The sequence below is a fragment of the Oryx dammah genome, unplaced genomic scaffold (assembly GCF_014754425.2).
Source record: "Oryx dammah isolate SB20612 unplaced genomic scaffold, SCBI_Odam_1.1 HiC_scaffold_12, whole genome shotgun sequence".
Classification (NCBI taxonomy): Eukaryota; Metazoa; Chordata; class Mammalia; order Artiodactyla; family Bovidae; genus Oryx; species Oryx dammah.
The window spans coordinates 9912179-9935135 of record NW_024070196.1 but is presented as its reverse complement, the minus strand read 5'-3'; the positions used below and the strand labels follow the sequence as shown (position 1 = coordinate 9935135).

General features: G+C 40.9%; 1 protein-coding gene across 2 annotated transcripts in view; it reads right to left on the bottom strand.

Annotated features, from left to right (window-relative positions):
* NR3C2 (nuclear receptor subfamily 3 group C member 2) overlaps window positions 1-22957 on the bottom strand; it is a 428013-nt gene that overhangs the window by 132392 nt on the left and 272664 nt on the right. For both annotated transcript variants that reach the window (XM_040251354.1, XM_040251353.1), the window contains exon 4: window positions 5015-5131. In XM_040251354.1, coding sequence (XP_040107288.1) covers window positions 5015-5131 — 117 coding nt within the window. The remainder of the gene's footprint in view (window positions 1-5014; window positions 5132-22957) is intronic.

The window sequence follows — 22957 nt, the reverse complement described above, 5'->3', positions numbered from 1 at the left end:
TGCATATACAAGAAACCAACAACAAAGTTAGGTGAACCTGAATTGTGTACTGTGCCAAGCCTCACTTAGAGACCATCATAGACACAAGGAAGAAGCCTGGTGCCACAGCTGCCACTAACAGATAAGCAGGCCTATTTTTAAATGTCAGTCTGTCAACAGTGGACCCATGTCATGCAGAAGAACGACGCTGGGGATGAGCTTTTGTGCCAGGAACAGAGATTTCAGTTCTGGCGTTGCCACTTCCTGGGCTGCGGCCTTGGGCCAGCTCTTCAACTCCTGTGACCCTCCATGAACTCACTTCTTAGGAAGTCCAAAAGGGAGGGGATATGTGTATATATATATGGCTGATTCATTTTGCTGTACTGTAAAAACTAACACGACATTGTAAAGCAACTATACTCCAATGAAAATCGATTTAAAAATAAAATGGGCAGATTAACAGTATGACCACATAATGTTATGTGAGGTTTGACACATATAAAGGGCTTAGAAGAATGCTCACAATACAGAACCCTAAAAAGGGCCAGTTAATCATGCATTCACTCAACAAACAACTGCTGAACACCTGCTTTGTGCCAGGCACTGTTCTAGTCACCGGTGATAAAGCAATGAACAGACCAGACCCAAATTCTCCCTCTGATGGAATATATATTCTAGCAGGAAATATCTCACAGTTAAGCAGCTTACAATTATTTACTATTACTGGTAAACCACTGGATTCCAATGCCACCCAGGGGACACTTAGCAAAGTGTGGAAATATTTGTGGTTGTCACACTGAGGGAGCAGGGACCGCTAGACTGGCATCTAACTGGTAGTGATGAAGGATACTGATGAACATCCTACAGCACACAGATGGGCCCCACAACACAGATCTGTGAGGTGCTGTGCTAAGTCGCTCAGCTGTGTCCAACTCTTTGCAACCCCATGGACTGTAGCCTGCTAGGCTCCTCTGTCCATGGGGATTCTCCAGGCAAGAATACTGGAGAGGGTTGTCATGCCCTCCTCCGGGGGATCTTCCTGACCCAGGGATCAAACTGCATCTCTTATGTCTCTTGTTTCAGCTGGAGGGTTCTTTACCCCTAGCGCCACCTGGGAAGCCCCATATGCATAGATATATAGAATATGTAAATATTAATATATAAGATTTATATAGTTATACAAAAATTACACAGGGATACACATACTTCCGCAGTGTGTACACTTAAAACTCAGATGGCAGATTTTACAAAAACTGATTTCGAGTTCATTTTCTGACCCACATTTGTACCCTGGTGCCATTTAGATTTTAAGTTGCTGATATCTTGCCAGATTTTCACTCACAGGCTTCAGAAGGTGATCTTTTGCACCACATTTGCATTGACTGGGATGTCAGACAAGAGAGCAGAAACTCAGACCAGGAGTCCAGAGATTCAAGACGTAGCTTCATCGTTTCACTGGCTGTGGCATCTTGGGGCACGTTTCTTAATTTCCCTGGACATCAATGACACGTGGGGCAGTCACGTCCCTCAGATCATGCGTGAAAGTACTATGGAATGCGCAGTGAGTGATCACCCCAGTGACATGTACTGAGTGGTCACTACACTGACTTATTTACTTCTCACTACAGCCTGGGAGGTCGGTATGCTGATCAAGGAGAGTTGAAGGAAACAGGGGCATGGAAAGGTGGCAGCCTGCCTTTGAGGTTACAGGTCAGGAAGTGGCAGAGCAAGGGGTCTCACCGTGCAGTGTGGCGCCAGAGCTTGCCCTCTGGACCAGCGTGGGCTGCTCTGGCTGAGGTCAGGACACCCAGGAGGTTCGCACAGGAGCAGTTCTGGTTGGCCACAGCTCATCCTCCTCTTGATTCCCAAGGGTTGCTCTACTCTACGTGCAGCCACGTTCCTCCCCAGGCCTAACTAGTCAGCCAGTTGGTTCATTCATCAAAGAATGAAGTCTCTTTGTCTTTTTATTTACTGGAATATAATTGCTTTACAATGTTATATTAATATCCTGTACAATGGAGTGAATCAGATATATGTATCCATATATCCCCTCCCTCCTGAGCCTCCCGTCCACCATCCTTGAAATCCTACCCATCTGTGTCATCACAGAGCACTGAGTTGAGCTTCCTGTGCTATACATGTTCCGACTAGCTACCTATTTTGCACACAATAGTGTATATGTTATTGTTGTTGTTCACTCGCCCAGTTGTGTCCGACTCTTTGCGATCCCATGGACTATAGCATGCCAGGCTGCCCTCTCTCTCACCATCTCCCAAAGTTTGCTTAAGTTCATGTCCATTGCATCGGTGATGCCATCCAGCCATCTCATCCTCTGATGCCCTCCTCTTCTCTCCTCAATCTTTCACAGCATCCGGGACTTTTCCAATGAGTCAGCTGTTTGCATCAGGTGACCAAAATACTGGAGCTTCAGCTTCAGCATCAATCTTTCCAATGAGTATTCAAGGTTGGTTTCTTTTAAGATTGACTGGTTGGATCTCCTTGCAGTCCAAGGGACTCTCAGGAGTCTTCTCCAGCACCACAGTTCAAAAGCATCAATTCTTTGGTGCTCTGCCTTCTTTATGGTCCAGCTCTCAGAAACATACATGACCACTGGGAAGACCACAGCCTTCACTATATGGACCTTGACTATATGGAGATCATGTATATATGTCAATCCTAATCTCCCAATTTGTCCCACCCTCCCCTTTCCCGTGTCCACACGTCTGTTAAATTCATGTCTGCATCTCTATTCCTGTCCTGCAAACAGGTTCATCCATACCAAAAAGACGTATGTACCTTGACGTTCACTGCAGCACTATTAAAGCCAGGACATGGAAGCAAGCTAATTGTCCATCAACAGATGGATGGATAAAAAAGACGTGGTACATATACATAATAGGATATTACTCAGCCATAAAAAGGAATGAAATTGGGTCATTTGTTGTGATGTGGATGGACCTAGAGTCTGTCATATAGAGAGAAGTCAGAAGGAGAAAAACAAATATATACTAACGCATATCTATGGAATCTAGAAAACTGTGCTTTTTGGGATTACTTTCCTTTAAGAAGGTAACTGGAGTACACAATAGACACATTAATCCAATATAAAATTCAAAAGCGCAGAAGAATAGACAGTGACAATTAATTTTCCTTCCTATCCTTATCTCCCAGCTCTCCGCTCTTTTCCACTAAGCTAACCACCATTTCTGGCTTCTTGTATATCATTCCAGAAATATGCTATACAATATATATGTATTCTTTTTGAAAGCAGATATACTATGTGTAATATACAAATCATACTGTTTTGCAACCTGATTTTTTCACTAAAGAGTATTTTTGATAATCAGTCCATATAGAGGTCCCTTTATTCTTATTTGTGTCTGAAGAGTATTCTGCAGTTTATTTAATCAATTTTGAACAGATAAATGGCTAGTGTATGCCTGATATTTAACAAGGCTACACTGGACATATTACGCATATATCACTTCTTACATTTCCAGAACATACTTAGGATAAATTCCTAGAAGTGGAATTGGTGAGTCAAAGGGTATGTGCCTTTTTAACATTTAATTGAAATGGCTAAATTGCTCTCCATAGGTGTTATATCAATTTCTACTTCCACCTAAAATGCACAAGATTAACATTTATTTTCACTTTTATTGCTATATTCAAATAATATATTAGAAAAACGTTTCTCTTTGCCATTTGTAAGAAATTATATCTCACATTTTAAATTTACATTTCTCTTACTGGGTTTAGATTGAGAATCTTTTCATGTGTTTCAAGAACCAACTGCATTTCTTTTATTATTCTTTTACCTATGAATATTTTATTCATATTCTTATTCAGTCTCATTTTTCTAATGAGTTGGTTTCTTTATCTTATGAAATTACAGAAGTGCTTATCTATGTGAGAAATAAACCCTTTGTCTATAAGCTGCAAGTATTTTCCCCCAGTTTTTTTTATTTGTTTTCGTGGTGACATTTGGTTTGTAAGTAGGGTTTATTTTCTCAATTCTTTTCTCTTATAGCTTCTGGGTTTATTTCATACTTAAAAAATATAAAATAATATTCCACTTGCAGAATATTAAAAAATCCTTTAGCACTTCTGTGTTATATTTCAAAGTTTATTATCTTTGAAAGAGCAGAATTTATCTTGGAGGATTGTTAAGAATTCGGATTAACTTTCTTGTTTCCTAGCTGTCACAATAATTCCTATCAACTAATCTATCCTTTCCCCACTGATCTGAAATGCCAACTTTATTATGAGCAAGCTTCTCACATTGTTTGAATTCATTTCTTGACTTTCTGCTGATCTGACAATCAATAAACAAATACATAGACCATTTTAATTACTGTAGCTCTCACATGCTTTACTATGTGGCAGAGCTAGTTGTCATTATATACCCCATTTCCAGAATTTTGCTGGCTGTTCTTTAAGAACTTAGAATCACCAAGTAGTATTTTTGTTAGACTTATGTTATATTCATAAATTAACTTAGAGAAAACTGACACTTTCAGGATGTTGAATCTTCCCATCCATGGATATTGTATACTTCTGTGTTACAAGTCTTTCCCTCCCCCACTCTTTTGGTGAATTTCTGTAACACTAAAAATTTTTTTCATACAGCCTTTACTACTTTTACTCCTAGAGTTAGCAATATATTCCTATCTGGTTAATGTCAACACAAATAGGTCTTATTTCTAAACACACATGGTAATGAAAACTATTAGCTACAGCTTTGTGCAAAATGTCATTCATTTTTGTTTTGGTTTTGTTTATGTACCCAGTTCTTGAAACCTTAGCAAACTCAAGGTTGAAAACTTCACTCTGACCATAGCCACATAACATACTTGTTTTTAACTCCTTCTAAGAAATATTTTTCTCCTAAAATGTTTTAGCATGTATATAGAACTTACTAGATTTTTAAAAATCTTTGCTTCATGTTAGCTTCAATTTTGGGAGTACATAGAATCTAGTAGTGTTACATTACATATTAAACAGTTCTTATTAAACTAATACCCACAGACCTTACCTCCTAAATTCATTCCAGCTTGAAGACACTTCTGAAGTCTGCATGCAGGACAATTCTTCCGCCGAATCTTATCAATTATGCAGTCATTTCTTCCCGCACACAAATAGTTGTGTTGCCCTGAATAAAATAATAAAGAATAATTGGTAAAATAAAGACTATATTAATATAAAATACTAATATGTATAATCAGATAATGAAACATCTTCTTTCCTGCCTTAAAATCTCTTTGTCAATAAAAGTAGACGAGAAACATGATCTGCGGATACTACAGGCACAGGAATGGTCAGCTGAATACAGGTGAGACTTCAGGTTGCAGATAATAAGCTTAAAACTATGTTTACTTCCAAAAGGTTTCCAAAGAAATAAAGCTGCACTGCCCACTGTTTGACTTTACTGGCATGCATCCTTTCAGGAGATGGTGCACATTTTACCCAGCCATCACCCAGCACCAAACTAAACAAAGGCCTTGCTTCAGCTTTTTTAAAAAGTGTACTTGATTGAAGTATAGTTGATTTACAATGTTGTGTTAGTTTCAAGTGTACAGCAAAGTGATGCAGCTATAAATCTATATACATTCTTTTCACAATCTTTTCCATTATGGTTTATCACCGGATACTGAATATAGCTCTCTGTGCCATGCAGTAGACCTTGTTGTTCATCCTTCCTACATATACTAGTTTACATCTGCTCATCCCAAACTCCCAGCTGCTGCTGCTGTTTAAGCTGCTCTGCTTGCTCCCATTTATACATGTCATTCCAATGGGAAGACTTTCAAATCATTTAACTAGAAATGTAGAACAATTTCATTTTGCAAGTCAAACTGGCACCAAAATAATTCAGATGTGGAATATGCTTGGAGGGTGGCATCTACTGGCAAAATGCTAAACGGTACCCTAGCTCTATTATTCATTTACATATCCAAATTAATATACCATATTTACTGAACCTCCACTAGAGATCAGCTCTGTTAGAGGCAGCAATGAAAAAGACCAAAGTCTCCATTCTTGTGACCTTTTAATGAGGGAAAGAGAGTCAACAGACAAAGTAATTAGGGACAATGGTCAACTGCTGGACAGTAACAGGTGCTCAGGAGAAAGAAGGCAAGGGCATAGAATGCGGTAGAGGTGAGGAGGGTGTTGACATTTTGGAAACAATGAAGGGAAAACTCCACTGGAAAGCAACTTTAAAATAAAGGTCTGAAGCAAAGGAAGGTGCTAACTGTGTGGACATCTTGGGGAGAAAATACGGTAGGGCAGAGGGAAAAGCAAACGAGGGTTGACAGGGGCCTGAGGGTACCTGGCATGTTTAAGGAACAGCCAAGTGTGAAAGGTGGACAGGGTCAGTGAACATTACCAGGGGATGAAGAAAAAGAGCTAACCTCAGTCAGCCCATGTAAGGCCTTACCAATCATGTTCAAGACATGGGCTCAGTGAGGTGGGAAACCACTGGTTTCCAGGGCTTTGAGATGAAGAGTGACGTGACTCATGGTTAGTAGGACTGCTCTGGCCACTGTGTAAGAAACCGACTGAAGTGGACGGAGGACAGGGTCAGAGGGAATGGGTGGCAGGCTGTCCCTATACTTCAGGGGAAGATGATGGTGGAGTAGCGATGAGAAATGGTCAGGTCCAAGATACACTCCGAAGGCAGAGCTGCTAGAATCTGCTGAGAGATCGGAGAACAAGGGGGTCTAAAGAAGCATTAAGACTCTTGGGCTGAACAAACAGAAAAACAGAACTGCTGTCAATTCAAATGAGGCAGACAATGAAGAGCCATGGCTTAGGGGGAATTACTCTGGCTTGGTCCTGGACATGCTAAGCTTGAGACCCCTGAGAGGTATGTCAGTGGAAGTATGGGGCGGGGTAGGGGACAGTTAGATACAGAGGCCTGGAGCTCAGGAGCGGTCTGGGCTGCAGATGTAATCAGCTTGTGGTCATTATTTTAAGCCATGAGACTGGATGAGATCATATGGAGACTGGAAAGGGAAGAGATGTGAGAACTGAGTCATGGGTCTCTGAAAATATGCAGACTAAGCAAACGGAATCTGAGTGATGACTGTAAAGCAGGAAACAGGCTCCAAAACCCCCCTTCAACCCAGTACCATCACATTCCCTTGGCTGATAATTACTAAGTAAATTACAGGAAGTACTCAATAGATATAATGTGTATTGCTAATGGTATGAAAATAATTTAATCTAGAGCTCATTCTCGGTAACATTATGGTAAATTTTAGTAATGACGATTGCAATAAAAGAACAGTAATAGAATAGGGAAATCTATCAAAGGGAAGAAATGAAAGTCCATCATTATAATAATCTAATGACTTCTTAAAAAAATAAAAGGCTCTCAGTCACTATAGGTAGGTGTAGATAATTACAGAAAGGCAATCAATACCCACAGGAAAGACTAGAACCAATTAATATAACATTTCACAATGCTGCACAATATCTTCAGAAGTTACCATAAAAATAAAATTTTAAGGCCATAATATTATGGCACTATTTTATTTGTCGTACAACAACCCTACAACATAGGTAAGGTAGTTATTACTGCTACTGTTCACAAGAAGAAACTCATACTAGAACTGATCAGGTGACCTCCCCAAAAGGTGGAACTGGAAGCAGAATTCGGACAAAGCTGCTCTGTCTCAAGGTCAGGGTCTTTCTAAATGTCAATTTTGAAATATAATTTACTGGTGGTCCAACAGGATACTGAATGCTCTTTGGAAAGAATAAGCAAAGGAACATTGTTTGAATGAGGCATACTTTACTTTATCACCCAGTATTTCCACTGGCAATCAGCATTATGTGCCTTTTTTCATGATGTGAAATTAAAGACAAATTCAGAAATTTCATCTCTAATGTACACTGAATTGAATAAACGTCAATGTCCAAACAAATAACTAAATGTAACTGTGGTTTCAATTCAACAATTATTTATTGGGAACCTATTATGTGTGCAAGGCCATAAAACATTTGCATCAGGGGCAGGGGTGTTCTATAGTTCCTTCCATTTCTGAGAATCCATGATAAAATATGACAAAGTCTCTTAGCTGTAAGCATACAATAATGCATAAGAAATGGCCACTGTCCAATGCACACACTATTTCTGGGTGTTCAAAAACACACTTCTAAGAGTTAGGATTGTACTATGGGGATTTCTTTTTAATGAACATCTTTTAAAAATTCATGTTACTGTAAGAGCTGCAGAAAATGTCCTTCCATATACACTGAATTATTGTATCTGGTTTCTACCAGTTAGTAGAAACCAGACATTGGTCACAATCACCAATTCATCTCCCACCCAAACAGAATGGGAGAGTTTAAAGGCCAGCTGTGGGGATGTCATACTAGTTTTATCTGTCATTTATATTTTTAAATCTGTAAACATGAAAGATCTGAATCACACCTACACAAATAGGCAATATGTATCCTGTCCATTAATCTATGATAAAATAAACAACCAAAAAACCACAATGAAAATGAGAGAATGCATTTAGAAGACTTAAAAAACTTTTGATCATGTCTTTTAAAAAACACTGTGCTCTCCTGGTATAAAAATAGCTAATCCAGTGTAAGTCATAACCCAGGCTTTCAAAGGTAAGTAATTTTCTACTACAACGTCAACATGGGCCGGACAGTGGAGGCTTTGAATGAAACTCCTTTTATTCAGCAGGTGATGAGATTCTTGCTTACAGGATGTGAAGTCCAGAGGTGTATTTTAGAAATATGAATCTGAAGGTTACGTCTTAAGGAGGTAGAAAAGAAGTAGCAGACACTACTACTTTCAGCTGGAGGTTCTCTGAGATGGCCTCTATGCAAGTTAATAGCTCTATTTTAGTCAGAATATATAGCCACAGGAATAATCCTATGGATAAAAAATGTTAGTGTTAAAGGAAACAAAGATTTCTTATTCCACTTATATGTCCATTAGAGGAGGAATTTAAGTTTTAGTAGTAGAATAGCTTGAATCAGATAAACCTCCTATAGAGGACAATTATAACTGTCCACAAAAGGGGAGAAAAAAGATGTGAAGGCACTGGGGAGCAACCAAAAGCAAGCAGAAGCTGGGAGAAGACTGACTGTGGAACAAAGAGAACACCACAGACTGCCTCATGGTTGAATGGATTTTCTTCCTGAGGGTCTTGGACTCTTATGTCCTTCAGGGGAGGCTGAATGGAAGCCAAGCAAAATCCTAAGTGCTAATTGCCAGAGAAGGCAGAGAACAGGCTTTGGGATGTTGTAAATGTGTGCACCCTTGCTCAGTCGCTTCAGTCGTGTCTGACTGTTTGTGACCTATGGACTGTAGCCTGCCAGGCTCCCCTCCCTGTCCATGGGATTCTCCAGGCAAGAATACTGGAGTGGGTTGCTATTTCCTCCTCCAGGGATCTTCCTGACCCAGGGATCGAACCCGCATGTCCTGCGTCTCCTGAATTACAGACAGACTCTTCCCTGCTGAGTCACCAGGGAAGCCCCTTTGGAACTTTAGGAACAGCCAGAAACTGACAAGGGCTTGCCAGGTGGCTCAGCGGTGAAGAATCTGCTTGCCAAGCAGGAGACGTGGGTTCGATCCCTGGGTCGGGAAGATCCTCTGGAGAAGGAAATGGCAACCCACTCCAGTATTCTTGCCTGGGAAATCCCATAGGCAGAGAAGCCTGGTAGGGCTACAGTCCATGGGGTTGCAAAGAGTCACACATGACTTACCAACCAAACCATAAAAATTGAAGAAGAATAGATAGTCCAGAAAGGAGGGGATATCATGAGGTGTGGATATATTAACTCCTCAAATTTTCAGCTGACCTCTGAATTGAGCATGAAACTCCAAAGAGTCAAAGGGTGGAAGAATTTAATGCTTTAAACAGTTAAGCAGGGTATTTTAGTTACTATCAATCACAAGGAGAAAGAGTTTGAATCTCACTAAATTAGAAGGATTCAATCTTTCCATTTCCTTTGGCTTTCCATTTAAATTCCATTTAAATTTCCTCCTCCTTAGGAGGAAATAATGTATCTCAGGATTAAAGCATTAATTTTAGGGTTAAAGGTATAACAAAAACAGATCATCCCTGAAAAATCATACAGCAAAGGCCCTGTAAGTTCAAAATGATCTGTCAGTAATTTGACTACTAGACTAAAACACAATATTCTTCAGAGAAATGTAACAGAACCTGGAGTCTCCAGAATGTCTAGGATACAACAGTAATTACTGGAAAAATACAAACCAGAGTCAAAAGAAAACTGAGTCAGTAGAAACAGACTCACAGATGATCCAGAGTATGAAACTAGCAGATAAGGATTTTTAAATTGATATTTTAGACAACACAAGAAAATATGAAAAAAAGAAAAGAAAGAAATGGAAACTCTCAGAAGAGATTTGGACACGATGAAAACAAATTGAAATCAGAGAACTGTAAAATATACTATTGAGGACAAAACATTTTGGGTTGAAATTAACAATATATTGGACACAAAACTCAGTAAAATTAAAGAAATATAAATAGAATCATAAAAATTAAAGCACAAAGACAAAAGAATTAAAAGATAAAAGAACAAGGTACTTGTGGCCTATGTGGTGGCATTAAGTAATTTAACATACTTGTAGTAGGAGTTCCAAAAAGAATGGAGAGAAGAGGTCAGAAAATAATATATAGAAATTTCCAAATTGACTAAAACAACAATTTTATCAAATGTCCCAAGAGATAAATACAAAGAAAACCACTAAGCTACAACATAGTTAAATTGCTGAAAACAAATATAAAAATTTTTTTAAAGCAGCCAGAACAAAGCAAAAAGAAAAAAAAACCCACAATTACAGTATGTAAAGGGGAATAAAGATAAGAGTAAAAACTGACTTTATAACAATCAAGGCCAGATAATAACATACAATTATTTTTAAATTCAGTAGCACCAGTGAAAACATTCCTCAAAATGAAGGTAAAATAAAGACATTTTTGGATAAACTAAAGTGAAGAAAATTGGCTGATAATAGAATCACATTATAAGAAATAAAAAAGAAAGTTTTATGCTAAAGGGAAATGATATCAGAGAGAAATCTGAAATCTGGATGTACAGAAAAGAACTAGAAATGACAGACAGCTAAATTTTAGAGAAATTTTCTTTCTTTTCTTAAATTCGAAAGTCAAATGTTTAAAACAAAGTAAATGTGTATTATGGGATTTATAAAATACCTAAAAACATAGCACAAAGTATAGGAAAAGGTATAAATTAAATTTTACTGTTCTAAGTTTCTTACATTGTACTTGAAATGGCATAAATTATTCAGGGTAGACTATGATAAGTTAAGAGTACATCTTGTAATCCCTCAAGCAATGATTTTCTTGCTCTGGGTAAGCAGCATCAGCATTACCTAATAATTTATCAGAAATTAAAATCCATAAACCCAATTTCAGACCTGCTAGTTCAGAAATTTTGGAGTGGGACCTAGAAATCTTTGTTTTATGTAACCCTTCCTGTGATTCTGATGTATACTAATGTTTGAGAAATACTACCATAAGCAGCCAGTAGAATAAAAACACGAAGTGTAGTCTAAGGGACAAAAAAGATATGGCATACTAAAAATACTCAATCCAGAAAGGACAGAAAAGAAAAAACAGAAGAACAAGTAAAGGAGGAAACACAAAGAAAACAAACACTAGGATAAGAGAGAGAAGTTCAAGTACAGAAAGAGTTATACTAAATGTAAATGGTTTAGACACTCCAGTTAAAAGTCAAAGATGGCAGACTGAATTTTTAAAAAAAGACAATACTTAAGTGTGTGTTATGATGCATTTTAAATAGAAAGGTACACATAGGGTGAATGTTAAAAAATGGAATATACATATATATACAATGAAAAATGTAAGCATAAGAAAGCTGATGCAGCTACATTAAAGTCAGACAAAGCAGACTTCAAGAGAAAAGTATCACAAAAGATAAAAACTACCACTCATAGTTATTAAGCTGGGATATAAACAGCCCTAATATCAACGCACTTAACAACAGAGTTTCAAAATTCATCAGGTGAAAATTGTCAGGATTAAGGCAAATAAAGCTTAGTCCAAAATCATAGTTGGAGATTTAGAAACCCCTCTCTCAGCAATTGATAGAATAACCACTACGTAGAAAATTAGTGAGGATACAGGAGATTTTCAAACATCTTGGATCAATTAACACTTAGGCACATAACTGAATAATACACATGTTCTTTTCCAGTATACATGAAGTATTCACTGAGACAGACATAGTCTGAGCTATAAAACAAATTCAAAATTCTGAAAGGATTGAAATCATGTACAATATATTTGCTGGCCACAAAGGAACCAAATTAGAAATCACACAACAAAATGATATATAGACAAGTCCCATATTTGATAATTGAGCAACATACTTCAGAAAATGTATGGGTCAATGAAGAAATCACAAGTGAAATTAGCAAAGATTTCAAAATGAATAACAGAAACATAAAACTTATTAAATACATTTAAGCAGTCCTTGTAGAATTTTTAGCTTCATATACTTAGTCTAGGAAAGGAGAAGGGTTTAAAATTGATGACTGAAGATTCCAGCTTAAAAAACTAGAAAAAATAAAAACTAAAAGCAAATCAAATAGAAGGAGTGAAATTATAGTGTAGAGATCGATGAGAAAGAGAAAAACAAGAGAGAAAAATAAACCAAGCTAAAAGTTGGGTTTTGGTACAGATTAATTAGGCATCAGCAGACAGGCTGGGAATTCTGTTCTCTGTGTACCCACCCTGGGCCCCAGGCTGATGGGAACAGCCACCACAGTGACTGCTGGGAGTCAGGGCAGAGGAGCTGTGGAGTCTGACTTAGGAAACCCACTGCTCCAGCCTAGAGTGGGCAACTCACTCTTCACTGCTTAGATTTAGTCCAATGACCCCACACAAGCACAAGGAAGACTAGAATTGTAATCTTACCTCTTGTCAGAACTCAAAGAGCTAGAAATAAATGAAGAACCTCCCTGAAGACTACCTCCATAAAGGGAGATGAGAACATAAGATTCAACCTTCATATTACTTCCTCTCAGAAGTATTAAACTACTTACATTATTGCTTTTTGAGGGACAAATTTTAATGGATGAAGGTGAGGACCCTTTCTATAAATAGCTAAACTTTTCAAAACATGGTTGAGAAGCTACCAGCAACTAATGTATTTTTTAAGAAAGAAATCAACATCTCTGGCTATTTGAATAAAGATTATAATCCAGTGACCACTCCATCCGTAAGCCCCGAAATCCATAACCTATTTTGTCCATGTCAGTACCCTAATGATATGTATACATACTCAAGAATGGAAGGCAAATAAATTAAAGCTTAGAGGGGGTCATTTTTCCTCATAAAAATTTAGAGAAAGTTTAGTCTACCTACCTAGTAGCAAGCACTGTAACAGATATTCCAAAGGGAAAAAAAATGCATAATTTCACAACATGGAGAGAAATAAAAGCTTAAAATAAATGGGATATGATTGAAAAATTCCAAAATACTCCTTTAAAGTAAAACTTTTACACAAATGGGCTAAGCATCCATCCGCAGGCACTCTAGGAGAAACACTATGGAGTATTGGTCTACAAACTAATTGAGAAAGTAGAAATATGGTACAAACAGTATCCTGCTTGACAAACAGAACTTTTACGTTCATTTGGAATGCTGTATATAGACACAAACTTGCAGTAATGAATACTCACACAAGACCTACTGGCTTATAATGCACTGGTTTACAAAAGACCCATATAATACACAAATCATTTCTGTCCCATCTCCAGCACCATACTTTTCACATATAACAGTTTAGAGGGGAAATCTACACACATGAGAGTTTAGAAAAAGACCTCTGAGGGCTTGCAAGACGGCAGTAGAGGATTCTGTGAAAGGCAGAAACAGCTTAAAGCAGAGTCAGAATCCCAAGCCAGATACATGTGCCTTCTTGGTGTCCTAAGTCTTAAATACTTTTCCTGTAAGGCTCACATCACCCTCCACTGACATTGGTTAGGTTGCCTTAAATTACAGCCATTGCAGAGTCATTTAGATGTAAAAACATCTTGTTTAAGAAACAATTCTGTCCAGCGGGGCTCAGGCAACTTCAGTCACTCATGCATCTATTGTACCAGTTCAAGGTACCTCCTGCCTGAAGGAGTGGTTACTTTTAGGAGAAAAGGAAGCCATTCTCGAAAATAGAAGGCTGCCAAGGTTAGAGTAAATTTGGACAGGGCACCAGGAAGATTAGTTACTGCAATATTAACTTACAGGGAAACAAGTACTCATATCAAAGGGGAAATACAGACTTAAAAAAACCCAAATCCCAAACAAACCAAAGTTGAGTTCAAAAATTAAAAAAAGTATCAATTTTCCTGTTTTTTCAACTATGATACTGCTTTTAATTGTAGAATAATTCTGCTTTTTTCAACAATGATACTGCTTTTAACACTGTTTAAATTTTATTCTTTAAAAAATTACCAAACCCAATACAGTGTCTTTTAAAACTGTCAATTCCTTTGAAATCAAGAAACAAATTTTTCTTATAGGGCTGATCCCCTATGAGAAAATACAGATTGTATAACATAGGGATCGTGTCTCAAAGCATCAATAATGCTAGAATGGAAAAGGTAGAAACATGGAAGGCAGCAAGGAAAAGACACAGGGGTAAGGGATGACTTTGTAACCAGATACACCTGGGTACCAATCCCACCTCAGTCAACAGGGAACTATGAGCTGCTTTGCCAAAAACAGTGGAATGGCTCTGAACCTCAGTTTCCTGATCTATGAAATGGGCATAGTAATGCCTACTTTACAGGTTGTTGTGCTAAGCCACTCAGTTGTGTCCGACTCTTTTGCAACCCCATGGACTGTAACAGCCCATTAGGCTCCTCTGTCCATGGAATACTCCAGGTAGGAATACTGGAGTAGGTTGCCATTTCCTCCTCTAGGTGATCTCCTGACCCATGGATCAAACTTGTGTCTCTTACCTCTCCAGCACTGGCAGGCACGTTCTCTACCACCAGTACCACCTGGGAAGCCCGACCAGGTTGTTAAAGTGAAAGTGAAGTCCCTCAGTCGTGTCGGACCTTTGCGACCCCATAGGCTGTAGCCTACCAGGCTCCTCTGTCCATGGAATTTTCCAGGCAAGAGTGCTGGAGTGGGTTGCCATTTCCTTCTCCAGGGGATCTCCCTGACCCGGGGATTGAACCTGGGTCTCCTGAATTGCAGGCAGACGCTTTACCCTCTGAGCCACCCGGGAAGCTCTGACAACTAGGTTGTTAGATGGATTCAAATTAATATACATAAACAAGAAGGGCAATGCCTGGCCTGAGGTAAGGACTCAGGATAAAAAGGTGATATTTATCATCCATCATTCATTTGGTTAGCTCAGTCTTTCAAAAAAAAAAAAAATGGTATGAGAAATTCCAAGGAACAAACACAGTCAAATCTTAATTAAATATAAGTAAGAAAAGAATTTCCTGTTGGAAACAAATATGACCACTGAATTAGGAAGGCTTCTAGATGAAAAGTGTCCACTTGAGACAGGACAAATACTACACAGCTCTGATCTCATCTTCAAGCCTTAACGTTTTCTAAAGGCTGGCAAGGGTGTGAGAATGGAGAACTATATCCTTTAAGGTCAGCACAGGACAAAAAGCCGGACTCTCTGAGCTGTCTGCAACTCAGCTAAGAATTTTAGAGCAGTGCCCCAAACTGTAAGAGCTGTGTAAGATGCTGGAAAGTTATAGCTCCCTTGATTATTGTTCCTCATCTCCCCTGCCTGTTTTCAGTTACGACTTAATACTCAAACTCAGTAGGCACACATGTTCAGGGGCAGACGAAAGGTGAATCTGGGAGACTGGACTCCATTCTGCCTGGTAAGGATAGCAAATACTTCAGTTCAGTTGCTCAGTCGTGTCCGACTCTTTGCCACCCCATGGACTGCAGCACACCCTGTCCATCACCAACTCCCGGAGTTTAGTTAAACTCATGTCCACTGAGTTGATGACACCATCCAACCATCTCATCCTCTGTTGTCTTCTCCTTCTCCTGCCTTCCATCTTTCCCAGCATCAGGGTCTTTTCAAATGAGTCAGCTCTTCACATCAGGTGGCCCAAGGATTGGAGTTTCAGCTTTAGCGACAGTCCTTCCAATGAACACCCAGGACTGATCTCCTTTAGGATGGACTGGTTGGATCTCCTTGCAGTCCAAGGGACTCTCAAGAATCTTCTCCAACACCACAGTTCAAAAGTATCAATTCTTCTGCTGCACTCAGCTTTCTTTATAGTCCAACTCTCACATCCATACATGACTACTGGAAAAACCATAGCCTTGACTAGATGGACCTTTGTTGGCAAAGTAATGTCTCTGCTTTTTAATATTCCTTCCAAGGAGTAAGCATCTTTTAATTTCATGGCTGCAGTCACCATTTGCAGTTATTTTGGAGCCCCCCCAAAATAAAGACCCTTGCAAAGAACAAAAAGAGGTTCTGGGATTGATTGATTTTATTGGAGTATAGTTGATTGCCAATGTTGTGTTGGTTTCAGGTATACAGCAAAATGATTCAGTTATACATACATAAATTTATTTTTGAGATTCTTTCCCCTTGTCGGTTATTGCAAAATACTGGGTATAGTTCCCTGTACTATACAGTAGGTCCTTGTTAGTTATCTGCTTTATATATAATAGTGTGTATATGTTAATCCCAAACTCCCCTTGGGAGACCATAAGTTTGTTTTCTATGTCTGTGATTTAAAATGAGTTCCCAGACCATGATTTAATTCCATTCAGCAAAGATTTCTTCGCAAGATAAAAAGAAGCAACACATGGTCCATTTCTTCCAAGCCCTTCCTTTCTCAAGGCTGGGAAAATTTAAGTGATTAAGAGGAATCATATGGTACTCTTGTGACTTTAAAGGCAGAAAAGATTATACCTGAATGGGGAGATGAGGAAGGTTTATAGAAGGAGAAAGCATCTGACGTAAGCCTTGAAGAATGTTGTGGATCTGAAACATGGAGAGGACAGACCTCAGGCACCCCCAGCAAAGGATGAGCACAGGGAAGGCAGAGACACAGCTCCATGTTCAGGGAGCAAGTGGTCTGGCGGGTGGACGCCCAGGAGGGCAGGGGTTCAGAGGAGGAGCCAGCAGCATCTACACACGCTGGTGACGAGAGGACGGCCCAGGCCTGGGCAGTGCCCCTCGGGCTCCTGAGCCCTCTCTTGCCTTCTGGGGTTCAGACCCACACAAGCACCTACCTGTGGAATATCCCACCCGAACGCCCGAGACTTAAAGCTTAACAACCCTACCACTCACACAGCCCCCTTCCAGCCTCCTCACATCCTTATCCTTAAAGCTTCGACCAGTGGTCACAATCAGGAGCCGCCTGGGTCACACCCCGCTCCCTGAGATCCTCACAAGATCCCCACGATCCTTCCCTCGAGCTTTCCTTGAATCCTCTCCACATTCACCAGGACCTCCGCCCCTTTCCTCAGGCTCTTTTGGTTAAACTTCTGGAGTCTGGATTCTTGCTTACTATTTGTATGACCTTAGACGAGTGACTCAACCTTTCTGTCCATCAGTTTCCTCCTCTATTAAATGGGAATCATCCAGGTGTCTATCTCACGAGTTCCCCCGAAGATGAGTATACCGCCCATGGCACTGGGAGCTGTCACAGGCCTCCAGTAAGGGGGCCATGACTGGCAGCAGCTGTTCAGTTCAGTCCAGTCGCTCAGCCGTGTCCGACTCTTTGCGACCCCATGAACCGCAGCACGCCAGGCCTCCCTGTCCATCACCAACTCCTGGAGTTCACTCAGACTCACATCCATCAAGTCAGTGATGCCATCCAGCCATCTCATCCTCGGTCGTCCCCTTCTCCTCCTGCCCCCAATCCCTCCCAGCATCAGAGTCTTTTCCAATGAGTCAACTCTTTGCATGAGGTGGCCAAAGTACCAGAGTTTCAGCTTTAGCATCATTCCTTCCAAAGAAACCCCAGGGCTGATCTCCTTTAGAATGGACTGGGTAGATCTCCTTGCAGTCCAAGGGACTCTCAAGAGTCTTCTCCAACACCACAGTTCAAAAGCATCAATTCTTTGGAGCTCAGCTTTCTTCACAGTCCAACTCTCACATCCATACATGACCACAGGAAAAACCATAGCCTTGACTAGACGGACCTTTGTTGGCAAAGTGATGTCTCTGCTTTGAATGTGCTGTCCAGGTTGGTCACAGTTGTTATCATTGGACTATTGCTATTTTACGGGTTACTGCTGTCCTCATCCATTATTCCATATTATCTTCATTATCTCAAGGGACTAGTAATGAGTCTACCTGCCTCTACTATTTCCCCATTTCTAAATCAAAGAAGTCTTAACCTTCAAAAGCTTTCTAAAAAAAAAACTCTTATGCAGACCTCAATTTGTTAACACCAGAAAAGAAGAGCTACTCTGGTTGAAATGAATGCCAGGGAGGTCCCCTGGTGCTGTCCTCCACTTTGTACCCAGCAGTGATCCAGGAGGCACCCCCTGGACCCCCAGGTCTCCTCTAAGCAGCCACTCGGGGCCATGAGCCCCGTCTGGACAGTGAGCCTTCTGAATCACAAATCTGATTAGCTCATCCTTCTGATTAAAGGCCTTTTTGGGCCCCTCACTACTTAAACTCTTAAGTCCAAACTCTTACATATTCAAAGTGACACTGAGCCTCTGGAGCTCGGAGAGGGGAGAGAGGTAGGGAGGCACGGCTCCAGGATATGCTGAGCAAAACTGACTGCCATTTGGGGAAATGCAAGCCTCAGGGGGATCCGATACAGTAACACTGGGTCATTATCTCCACTGGTGTCTTTACTATTGGTGTTTTACTGTTATTATTGGGATTAACGACAACGTATTTCGAGGCTTATTTTAAGAAAGTGGAAAAAGTCAGAAGATGGGTCACTATTTATATCTGTATTCCACTTCATATGTACAGACACGTAGGTCAGTCCTGCATCACAAGCACCATCCTTAGAGAGGTCCTAAGGCTGCAGGCATCCTAAGGCTGGCTGACCCAGGCGGACGTTCATCCCTAGTTTGGGACGGCACCTGTGAACTGTCGTGCCCCTCCCAGCTCTTTCTGACGTCAGGAAGGCGTCCTCTTTTTGCTCTTCTCTGGCTTCACTCATCTCATATTCAGCACCATCTATGCGTACGCACACCTCTTTCACGTCCCTAGCAATGTTCTGTGCCTCTAACCACCTCATCTAGGAAATACTCCATCTCCTTTTCTTCCACGTGGGAGCTACGCAAGGCTGATAATCAAGACTGTCCCCTTTCACCAAGTAAAATACTGAAGTTGGCAGGTCAGATTAGATATGGAAAGAACCATGTTCTAGAAGCTTGAAAAACAACAAAATACCTTTTGGTGGTGGTGGTGTTTAGTCGCTCAGTGGTGTCCAACTCTTTATGGCCCCATGGACTGCAGCCCTGCTAGGCTCCTCCATGGGATTCTCCAGGCAAGAATACCATGGTTGCCACGCCCTGCTCCAGGGGATCTTCCCAACCCAGGGATCAAAGCTGCGTCTCCTGCTTGGCAGGCAGATTCTTGACCACTGAGCCACCAGGAAAGCCCACGAATACCTTTTAGAATCTTTAAAGAAAGAGGCACGGAGAAGGTGGTTGAACTCAATCTTACGAGCAGGCATTGCACCAGGCAGAGAATAAAAGTGATTTTCAACTGAACAGGATGCCCCAAATTCTACATCTTGAAAAACAAAATGATTTCTCATCACACTGAATATTGATATCTGGCCCTGCCTAGCATGCCAGGTCCTCTCCCATCCTCCCAGAAAAGCCATGCCTAGGGATTAGACTGGGCATCCCAGAGGGGATGGCCTCTGCCCCCGCCCCCGGCCCACTGTTTCCTTCCAGGCAGAGGCAGCTCCGTGGGAGCCACACCTAGGGCCCCTCTCTGTCTGCCTTACTCTCTCTGCCTTGACTAGTGCGTCTGAGAAGGTCTGACTTGCCTGCCTCAGCACCATTCTCCTCCTCGTCTGGGAGCAGGACGGCCTCTAATCCTGGGGGCCCTGCCATGACCCAGTGCTGCTGCCTGTCCCTGCATCTAAATCTGGGACACAGGCAGGAGGGCCCTCCCTCGGTTTCGTTTTGTTTTCCGCTCTTACCATTAAGCCATATCCTTCAAGTTATTTACCAAACAACAAAAAAAGTTTCTATTTTCCCTTCTACCCACCACTTCTTTCATTTTCGGTTTGCTCAGAATACAGGTGGGGAAAATGCAGGGCTATTTTGCAGGTCCCTTCGAGATGACGAAAGAACCCCAGAGAGAGGCTCTGAGACCCAGATCTCAACCACAGGGACAGATACCCGGGGCCTCCCAGGTGCAAATTCTGCACCCAGGATTCCATGGGCCCCTCTGCCCACCTCCTGGGATGCCTGCTTCAGGATCTCTGCCCCCCCAGAAAGGCAGGCAACCCAGCGGATGCGATCGCTGCGGGAATCCACATCTTAGGGTGCAAATTCTTGCTGACAGTTCAGGCAGATTTTAAACCTTTTTCTGTTGTTTTTGTTTCCCTTAAAAAAAAAAAAAAACCTGTCAACTACATTTCACCACAGAATCTTGTTTTCCTTTAAAACCTATTTTCATGCTTACTGTGCTACGTGAAATGTAATTTTCTTTTTCACACCTTGAAGCTACCACAGAATTTAACTAAGAGGGACAGTAACATGAAATAGTTTAATATTTATCAGTCTCTGAATGAAATAGTGCTCAATAACTTTGTTATACGCCCGAAGCCGTGAGCAAACCTGATGGTTTTGTTGTTGCTATTTCTCAAAACATAAGAACATAGCATTTTAATGGCAAACCAAACTTTTAAAGAATCCTTTTCACTGAACTACCCCTGATGGATGCTTTTGAATAATCAGATCTTGAAATGGCAACCCACTCCAGTGTTCTTGCCTGGAGAGCCCAGCGGACGGGGGAGCCCGGTGGGCTACGGGATCGCACAGAGCCAGACACAACTGCAGTGACTCGGCAGCAGCATATGCTTTTCCAAACATGTCATGCATTTTCAGCCTCAGAAAGGCACTTGGACCAAATTCCTTTTAAAATGAACTTCTTGCTTAAATCTCCTTTTCACATTTAGAAGTCAGAAAGAGAAAAACAAATATCGTATATTAAAGCATATATGTGGACTCTAGAAAGATGGTACTGATGAAGCTATTTCAGGGCAGTAATCGAGATGCAGACATAGAGAACAGACTATGGACATGGGCGGGGGAGGAAGGAGAGGGTGAGAGGAATGGAGAGAGCAGCATGGAAGCATATCCGCTACCATATGTATTTGCTGGATGACTCAGGGAACTCTAACTGGGGCTCTGTGATAACCTGGAGGGGTGGGAAAGGGTGGAGGAAGGCTCAAGAGGGAGGGGACGTATGCACACCTATGGCTGATTCATACTGATGTATAGCAGAAATCAATACTGTGAAGCAATTATCCTTCAAGTAAAAATAAAAATTAAAAAAATCTCCTTTTCACGTTCAGAGGTCCATTTGTCGTCCAGCTGGAGGACTTCTTTTTTTTTTAAGGCAGTCGACAACTGCCCAGCAACAGCAGCCTGTGTTTGCAGTCACTATTTTGGGCTGCATCACATGACACTTACATAACCTTGTTTAACTGCTCTTGAACTGGTTGGAACAACCTGGGAAACAGATTAGGGCAGTCCCAGCAAATTCCCGCAGAGCAGATTCTGATGGGTGAGTTCTCATCCCCCCCCCCAGCCCCACCCCCATCTTATAACGTTGCCTGGTGAGCCAGAGGGTGTCCAACAAGAACTGGTTACTCATTGTTCGAGCCAGCTAAAACATTTGATAATTAACTTCCTCTGCTCAGTTGAAACCAGTCTGGTCTGCCCATAATAAACCAATGAACAATGATCCGCCACTGCTGAGCTTTATGAGGGAACCTGGATTAACCGGCTTTAAAATGCCAGAGAGGGGGAGAAAGCTCACTTGAGAAGTAAGTACGGGTTGCCTTTGCCACCTTTAAACGCAGATCTTTTGAAGCTGTGATCTGGGGAGTCTAAGATTTTAATTTAGAAGTCAGAATGGACTTATATTTTTTCCCTGCGGTATTATAAGAGCGCCTCCCATGTGGGTCAGCACAAGATTCCCGGATAAACACTTTTCTCAGTGTGAAAGATGTGTTTTTCATTAAAAAAAAAAAAAAAAATATATATATATATATATATATGTGTATACACATATATATACACATATATATAAAGCTTCTAATTATCATGATTTAAATTTTAGGCCTGCTGCCTATTTCAGTAAAAGATCATCAAAGAAAATACTGTACGACAAAAGCCAAGTGCCATATGCTTTTAACCCTGAGAAACACGTTATTATGATGTGTAATAAGAAAAGACAAGTAACTTACTACCATGGAACAAGGAACTTTTTTTTTCAGGAGGCATGACTTGCATCCTACACATTTAATAGTAGGAATTTAACCTAGTTGTATTTGACTATGCAAAAACATCTGTTATCTAGATAAACTAATATGCTATTCAGGGCAGTGGGCAGGGAACTAACATTTGCTGAATTCCTATTATGTGACAGGTGCTTTCCCAATCATATAATTTAATCTGTGATTTAAAATCCTATGGGGAGGAGGCCCTGTGAGATTGGTTCTATTATCTCCATTTTGTCACTAGACACACAGAAAGGTTAAGTCATGTGACCAGGGGCTTCCCTGGTTGCCCAGTGGTTATGAATCAGCCTGCCAATGCAGGGGACACCAGTTAGATCCCGGGAAGATGCAAAATGCTGTGGGGCGACTAAACCTGTGCCCTAGAGCCCATGCTCCACAACAAGAGAGACCACCGCAGTGAGAAGCCCGCAGACCACAACCAGCAGATAGCCCCCACTTGCTGCAACTAGAGAAAGCCCACACACAGCAGCAACG